Source organism: Myotis brandtii, unplaced genomic scaffold (assembly GCF_000412655.1).
Source record: "Myotis brandtii unplaced genomic scaffold, ASM41265v1 scaffold707, whole genome shotgun sequence".
Taxonomy (NCBI): Eukaryota; Metazoa; Chordata; class Mammalia; order Chiroptera; family Vespertilionidae; genus Myotis; species Myotis brandtii.
This window is the reverse complement of record NW_005370773.1, coordinates 528,778-536,572: the sequence shown is the minus strand read 5'-3', so window position 1 is coordinate 536,572 and position 7,795 is coordinate 528,778. Positions and strand designations below refer to the sequence as shown.

The 7,795-nt window shown below is 56.5% G+C and overlaps 1 protein-coding gene across 1 annotated transcript in view; it reads right to left on the bottom strand.

Annotated features, from left to right (window-relative positions):
• Positions 1–1,752: 1,752 nt before the first annotated feature.
• Positions 1,753–7,795, bottom strand: part of SCNN1G (sodium channel, non voltage gated 1 gamma subunit) — a 26,497-nt gene continuing 20,454 nt past the window's right edge. The window contains exons 7-12 of the mRNA XM_014530021.1: positions 7,576–7,693; positions 6,962–7,040; positions 6,797–6,854; positions 6,546–6,607; positions 4,681–4,756; positions 1,753–4,399 (exon numbers count right to left, since the gene is read on the bottom strand). Coding sequence (XP_014385507.1) covers positions 4,019–4,399; positions 4,681–4,756; positions 6,546–6,607; positions 6,797–6,854; positions 6,962–7,040; positions 7,576–7,693 — 774 coding nt within the window. The 3' untranslated portion in view covers positions 1,753–4,018. The remainder of the gene's footprint in view (positions 4,400–4,680; positions 4,757–6,545; positions 6,608–6,796; positions 6,855–6,961; positions 7,041–7,575; positions 7,694–7,795) is intronic.

Here is a 7,795-nt window from a genome sequence, read left to right as displayed (position 1 = left end):
TGTGAGAGAGAAGCCTGCTCTCTTGAGGGGTGGGAAGAGATGGGACACGCGTCTGGGGCTTCCAAGGTGAGTGAGGTTTTGGGCGTTTGCAGACAAGATTCCTAACACAACATTTATTGCTTTTGTATGAAAACAAATGTGCGTTTCTGGTCGTGTTAGTTAAAACGAACAAAAGGCAACTGTCAGATTTCTGATTGCACGCAGTCAGTCACAAACAGCCGTCACATCAGAGTCTGTCGCTGCCTGCGCTTGCGGGTGGGCCGGGCGGAGGGGCCGAAGGAGGTTGACAGTCAGCTCCTGTCACCTCCGGCTCCTCCAGCTTCCAGCGGCACAGTGAGGCGCTCAGCCTGCAGCCTGCAATTAAAGCCCCGTCCCAGGGATCCTGCTGACCGGCCTCTCCACCGGCTGGCCCTGCCTCAGCAGAGGAGCGGACCTGTCTCGGCTGCCTCTGCCAATGGGGAGGGGACATTTGTCCCTCGTGCGTTTCCGGGAACACCACGTTGCTTTCAGGGTACTGTTTATATCCCCAGATCCTTATGTGACGACTACTCACCATTTTCTTTCTTTTCTGAGATTTTTCAAATTGTGCAAAACCGTGCTCTTCAGAGGAGCGCAGGAACACATCAGTGCGGTTCAAAAGCAGGAAAGCAAGCCCCGTGTGCCCCTGAGGTGGGGGCTGACTTGCCTCCGAGTTTGTCAACTCACTCTTTTTATTTAAACAAATTATTTTTTTTTACTTTTTTTTATTGAGGTAAAATTCACGCAACATAAAATTAGCCATTTTAAAGTGTCCAGTTGAGTGGCATTTCGTACACTCTCCTCCCTCTAGTCCCAAAGCATCTTCATCCCGGACATGACCCCGTGCCCACTGAGCAGCCATTCTGCCTCCTCCCCTCTCCCTCCCCCCTGGCAACTGCTAATCTACCTTCTGTGTTTATGGACTGACTCACTGGGAGTATTCCTATCAGTGGAATCAGCAATCTGTGTCTATCGTGCAGCATAATGGCTTTGCACAGGGACTGGAGGGTCAGAGCGGGCAGGGAGGAGGGTAGCCTCGTGTCCAGGCTCCTGCTCATGCTCCAGCTGCTATGTGAGCACAGAGGTCCCGGGGCTCCATCCTCTCTCCTCCCCTTCGCCTGCTTGGCCTCCGGTGGCCTCATCCACACCCGCTGGCGGTTCAGGCCCAGGAGCGGTCGGCGTCTTTGCCAGCTATCGCCTCCCCTGGGTACAGCTCATGGGGGCCGGATTGAGTCTGAGGTGTCTCTGTTACCGGGACATGTTGTGTGGGCTGTGGGGACACTTGGGTCTGGGACTCAGGGGCCCGGGAAGGGAGTCAGAGGAGCAGGGAGGACAGAGGTGCAGAGTCTGAGAACAAACGTAACCCTGACCTACAAATGGCGCCATTGTCCCTTGGAGACAGTAACTCCTGGCCACAGGGTTGCCTGTCCAGGGGTCTGGGAATGAAGGGTTCTCCCTGCCTCTGCGCCTGCCTGTCTTGGCACAAGAGGCCTTTCAGCTGGGCAGGCTGGACCTGCGGCCGAGAGGACCGAGGGCACTTCCTTGGGGCAGGCGGGCTCGGCCTCTTGGAGAGCTCCCATCGGCTCTGCACGGTGGTTCGCACCGAGTGGTGGGGCCCTCAGAACGCTCTGGGCCTCAGTTTCCTTATTTGCGAGAATACCTGTGCGTGAGCCCACGAGCTGATGTGTGCGAGGTGCTCAGCAGAAGCCGCAAACAGGGAGAGCGTGACAAATATCAGCCATTGTTATTTTTATTAGCTCCATAAACTGTCCCTAAATGCCATCACCTTCTCAGTCCTGCCCCAGTCTGGGGACGAAGAGGGAAGACCATTCCTGCTCTCCAAGAGTCCACCATTTAGTGCAGGACAGACAAAGGGACACAGAATCTATCAGGGGGTGGAAACGCTGTAATGGAGGGGCGCCAGCTCCCCGGGGCAGCAGAGGTGAGTGGGGACGTTACAGCGGTGGTGGCATGTGTACCAGAGGGGGAGCGGCCGCACTTGGTCTCGCAGGAGCATAAGCCCGAGCTCAGGCCAGGCAGGAAGGAGTGGCTGGAGCAGGGGTCTGATTGCACGTGTCCTGGGGGACAAATGGCAGCTGCTGGCTCCAGGTGCCCATGGCCTCACCTTGGACAGAGCCAGCAGCAACCCCTCCTCGCTGGCAACATTCCTACCGGTGGCATCATGCTGATGCCGTGACTGTGCGGTGGGGAGAAGGAGGAAGCTCCCTCCGGGCAGTGTCCAGGCAGGCATCCGCGGCAAGTTCCTGGTCTGCACTGGCTGCAGCCACCCAGCCTGGCATGGATGGCAGCCAGGCTGGCGCCCTCTGTAACCTGACGCTCGCCTGCATCAGCCCTGGCTTCTGAGCCCACTCCTCAAGGCGCTTCAGACAGCCTGGGGTCACCGTGACCTCTTCCCCACGGGCTGCCAGGCCTCCTTGCCGCGCCCCCCCCCCCCAGAGGTCCAGTGAACCACCGCATGGAACAGGATGGCTGTAGCCGCCACAGGCCTGGGATCAGGTTGGACCAGGTGTCCCACAGCCCCTGCTCTTTCACTAACACTCCTGCCTCCATTAGCGTCAACCTTGCCTGGGAAGCAGTCCTGACATGCAGGCTGTGGCTGCAGGAGTTCCTTCTGCCCCATAGCGCCTTGTCCAGCCTTCCCCTCCTCCCACCGGAACTGACTCGAGCCTCACCCTCAAAAGGCACAGACACTGATTGGATGCAAAATGATGAATGTGATCACATGGCAGGCTCTGGAGTTAGCCCCAGCTCTGCAACTTCCGGCTGTGTCACCTTGAGTAATAGCCTTTCTATGCCTCTGTTTCTTCATCCATAAAATGGGATCGTCATACTTACCTTATGTGCTAACCCAGGGCCGGGAGATGTTTCCTGTCCAGGGCCAGGGAGCCCTCAGCGCTGTGACTGCACTCAGCTGTGCTTTTAGCACAGACACAGCTGCGGACAGTCTGTAAGCGAAGAGGCCTGGCTGTGTTCCAATGACATTTTATTCATGGACTGGAATCAGAAGCTCGTAGGATTTGCATGAATCACAAAATATTCTTCTTTTGATATTTTTTAAGAGAAGTGGAGGATAAAACACCCAATCTTAGGTCACAGGCAAAACCAGGGTTTGGCCTGAGGGTCACAGTTTGCAGCCCGACACTGAACTCTTTGAGAGCGAGAACAGCCCCAGCACACTGTTCTTGTGCTGATATCGACCCACTCTGTGCTTAATACATGAGCTGTGTCATGTTGAGGGTGTGGCTGTGGGAGGGAGTGTGCGGGGTCTGCCTGGAGGAGGCGCAGTCTATCAGGATACAACCCTTTATGCCTCGGGCTACCACTGGACAGGCATGTCCAGCAGTGCCCTTTAACTGGCTCCTCTCTGCTTGGGAAAGAGGCCCGGGGCACTGGCTTAGCTGCCCAGAGCATGCCCCCCCGCCCGGCTCCCAGAGGCCTCCTCTCACATCCCCAGGCCTCCCCCTGCACCCTCTCCCTCCTACACACTCTAGGACCCTGCCTGAGGCTCAGGAGCCATTGCCCCCATGTCAGTGACTAAAACAGTTCATTCACAAACAGCTCCAAGTGCCGCTGGAGCTTCCCCCTGTTGTGGGCACAGCTGGCATCGTCAGGCACCCAGACCTAAGCTCACATCCTGGGGCCCCCACCTGGCTGGAAGCTGGGGAGTGTTTCTCAAGTTCTGGCAAAGAACTCTGCCAGGCACGACTTCCTGGGCCCCGTCCCCCGCGGGGGCACCCGTGCGTGCGGAGGGTTTGCGCTGCAGGGCCTGTCTCAGCGGGATGGCTCTGTGTGCTGCTGGGCAGGCCCACAGCTCCCTGCACACGCCCAGGCCCCATCTTGTTATTCAAGGCAGACTTCCAGTCAAAGTCTCTGAAAAGCCCTGAGTGGGTGCAGAGGGCCCTCTGTGTGCAGGAGATGGGGACCAAGTTCTCAGACCACGGCTGGCGGTCCTGGCTAGGTCTCTCTTCCTCGCTCGGCCTCAGGACTCAGCTGGCACCTGGGTGTCAGTGAGTTGGTCGGAGAAGGCCCTCTCCAAGCGCAAGGTGTTGTATCTGGGAGGTGGTGTGCCAGGCACCTGAGCCTCTGGGGCTGGAGGCAAGCGCAACGCAGAGGTGAAAGTGGGCAGGTCATCGTCTATATCCAGGACCGGGTTGTCCTGGCCCTGAAGGCTGGGGGGAGCCTCAGGGCAGGCGGGTGCCTGCCTCTGGGACCACCACTTCTTGGCTCTCTGCCACTGTTGGCGGGCAATGATGGAGAGAGAGTCGATGAAGAAGACCTCGATAATCTCAATGATGCAGACTATGGAGCAGCTCATCCACAGGCCCAGCTGGCCACCGAAGTTGGACAGAAGCATCTCCACCTGCAGGAGAGGCGAAGCCACAACATCAAGACAGAGCCCACCTGAGCTGACCACATGCAGGGACCCTGATCCCCACGAGAGCCACTGGCTAGCCTTGACCCTGAACAGGTTGGAGGAAGAAGTGGGCAGGCTTCCTGTCCCCACTTCCTCTGCCCGCCTGGCTGGCCTGTGGTGTCCCCACTACCCCAGGCTAGAACCCCATGATCTGACTCGGTTCCTCAAGGCCAGGCAGATGGGCACATTCCCAGACCCAGGACGGGTCCCAGAAGGGAGCTACTCACACTGTTGGCAGGGCTTTCCATGATGGATCTCTGGTTCAGGTCTTTGTAGAATATCAAGAGTTTGGCCAAGTCTGTCCTGCAGAAATTCCAACAGGTGAGTTGGGTGCCTTTGCATTCTACCAGGTGACCAGCTCTTCAGCACGGCTGCCTCCCTGCTGCCCACCCCCCAGCACGGCCCAGGCTCTGAGCTCCACAGGATCTCAGGGCCACGCCCACAGTGCTCCTTCTGCACCCAGAGCACATCCAGCCAGGGCCTGGCTGCTCAGCTCGTCTGTCACTCAAGACCACTTTCCAACCTCCTAAGTCAGCCACCCAGCTGTACGCCCAGAGCACCCTGCTCTTCCGTAGGCCTTGGACATTGTGATTATTTGATTGCAATCTCGGGAGACAGGCAGGTAATGCAAATGAGTGAGGTAAGCTGCGTATAAGGTCGTTATGACAATAACCATTATAGCAGCTAATATTTATTGGATACTTCCTGTGTTGCCAAGCACTGTTATAAGAACCTTGTATGAATTAACTCATTTAATTCTTACAACCCTATGAAGTAGAATGTTTTAATCATCCCCCTTTTATAGATGTGGAAATTAAGAATGAATTGGTAAGCAACTTGCCCAAGACAACACAGCTCGTAATTGGCAGAGCCGATGTTCACACCTAGAGAGCTGACTTCAAAGGCCACACTCTTAATGGCTGTACTGAGTCGCCTCCTGCTAGAACCTACACAAGCTGGAGAGTTCACACTTATTTCAAAAGGGCAGCGATTACTAAGCTCTTTGGAGCTACATAGGAATGGAGGTTTTCTGTTGCCAGAACTTTTGACTTTTCAGGAAAAGCTGGCAACAGTGGGTTTTGTGGAGCTAATGCAGCCTTGGGAGTCAGCGATTTGCAATGCTGGCTTCACAGTGTGCACTCGCTGGGCCCAAGTCTATCACTAGATTGGAAGCATCCTGGGGGCAGGGGTCATGTCTGCTCAGGCGTCCTGGTACCCCAGCACTCACAAAGCACCTGGCACAAAACATTTAGGATGTGTTGGGGTCAGCCTGGCTCCTGGCTGTTGCTGGGCACTGTGGACGGGAGAGCCCAGAGCTGTCAGTCCCCATGCAGCCCCCATGCTGCCCCCCCTTCACAAAGCACTTGGCACAAAACCTTTAGGATGTGTTGGGGTCAGCCTGGCTCCTGGCTGTTGCTGGGCACTGTGGACGGGAGAGCCCAGAGCTGTCAGTCCCCATGCAGCCCCCCTGATGCCCCCCCCCCCTTCTCTCCATCTGCTGAGGTCCCTGGGGTGAGTTTTGCTAAAGGAACCTTGGAAATGAACTTCCATGTGGAAAATTCAATGGGATTAGAAGTGCAAGGCTCAGTGGAGTATTTTTCCAACTAGATCATGATATGTCAGGAACCATAAGATAAATGTACTGGGTCAGGACCAGTGCCTTTCGCCAAGTGAAATGAAATAGAAAGTGTCGGATTGCATCCATAGAGAGAGTCACAATTTTTATCAATTGATACGAGCACTAATCGCTCAGAACTGCTCCGGGCAATCGGAATGGGCATTAAGGGCTGGCTCGGTTCGTGAGCACGCGCCCTCTGAGAGCTGCCCGAGTGCATGTGCAGAAGGCGTGCTATCTATGAGCTGAGATTTTGGTTGTGTAGTCAATGGGCCACAGTGGAAAAGTATTTTTTACTGTTTGTTGTGGGCAAAATATTCAAGAGCCCCAGGCCTAGAGCAGGGCCTGGCTCATGGCCCAAGCCAAGAAGTATTTGTCGAGTAAAGGAATGAGTGAATGAAATGGAGGTTTGGCAATGAGGAAGCAAGTGAGGAGGCCGGGTCCAGGGCAGAGGAAACAGGGAGGAGGTCAACTTACTTGTTCAGCTTTTTCTTTATTTGTTGGCCTTGGTCCCAAGTGAGAACGCGCAACAACCATTTCTGTGATGGAGAAAGAAGCTGTGGCCTGGGCAATGAAAGAAAGTGCCGGCCAGCCCCTCTGCCCTCCGCCCTCAGCCCCCGCCCCCGGCCAGGCCTCCCCTGGTGTCACCCCTGAGGCCAGAGGACACGGCCAGGCATCAGGCTCCAGGCTGAGGAGCTCAAGGAGGAAGAGGGGGTGGAAGAACTGACCTCAGAAACCACAGACGGCCATTGCGCCAGGCTGGTGGTCAGTGTCCACTCCTTGAAGCTAAGGGAGGAAGGCACAGAGTGAGTGTGGCTGGCCCGGCCAGCCCACCCCCTGCTGCACCCCCCCTGCCGGCCCCTCCCCTGCCGGCCCACCCGAGGCACACTCACCTGCAGGCTTCCCGGCATACGGACTGGCAGCCCAGCTTTTCGTGGACAAAGGCCTGGTGCAGTTCATAGTAGCAGTACACTGAGGGGCAAGCAGAGGCAGCATGAGCATCAGGGCCACAGGGCCCTTCCTGGGGGCTTCCAGGGGCACCCTCATGGTCTCCTTGTAATTTCTCCTGCTCTTCTCTACAAACCCTGCTTCCCCGGAAGCAGATGCTGCTTTGTGATGTTAGGGACATGTGCTGGGGGTGGGGTGGCGGTTGGCAGCCCTTGATGGGTTCTGTTACTCCCTAGCTGTGTGACCTTGGGCAAGTTGCTTAACCTTTCTGAGCCTCAGTTTCCTGTTCTATGACAGGTACTATCAATAGTTCTTGCCTCCTGGAATTGACACAGGTGCCAAGCTCTCAGCACGGACTGGGCTGTAGCATTTGGTCCTTAGTTGTAAAGTATCTGTTAAGCCAGGCTGGATGGCAGGAGTAAAACTCTGGTTAACATCTCTCTACCAATATCTCCCTCAGAAAAAGGCCACCAGGGCAGGGGCCCGGGGGCACCCGAGCACGAGCTGGTGCCGGGTGGCTGATGCAGCTCTGGGGCTGCAGGCGGGCGGGCTCACTCACTCCAGTTGGGGTGCTGCTGGTAGTTGCAGTAGTTGGCTGCAGGAGGCAGGGGCTGGCTGTACTGGGCACACCCACACCTCTCCACCATCTTAGTCTGGAAGCACGAGTGGAGGCAGATCTGAAAGAGGAGACCCAGCAATTCCCTTAACCTCTCCGCACGCAGAGGCCAGGGAGCCCCCCAGCCCCGGGAGCTCCCCCTTCCCCCTTCTTCTCTTCCCCC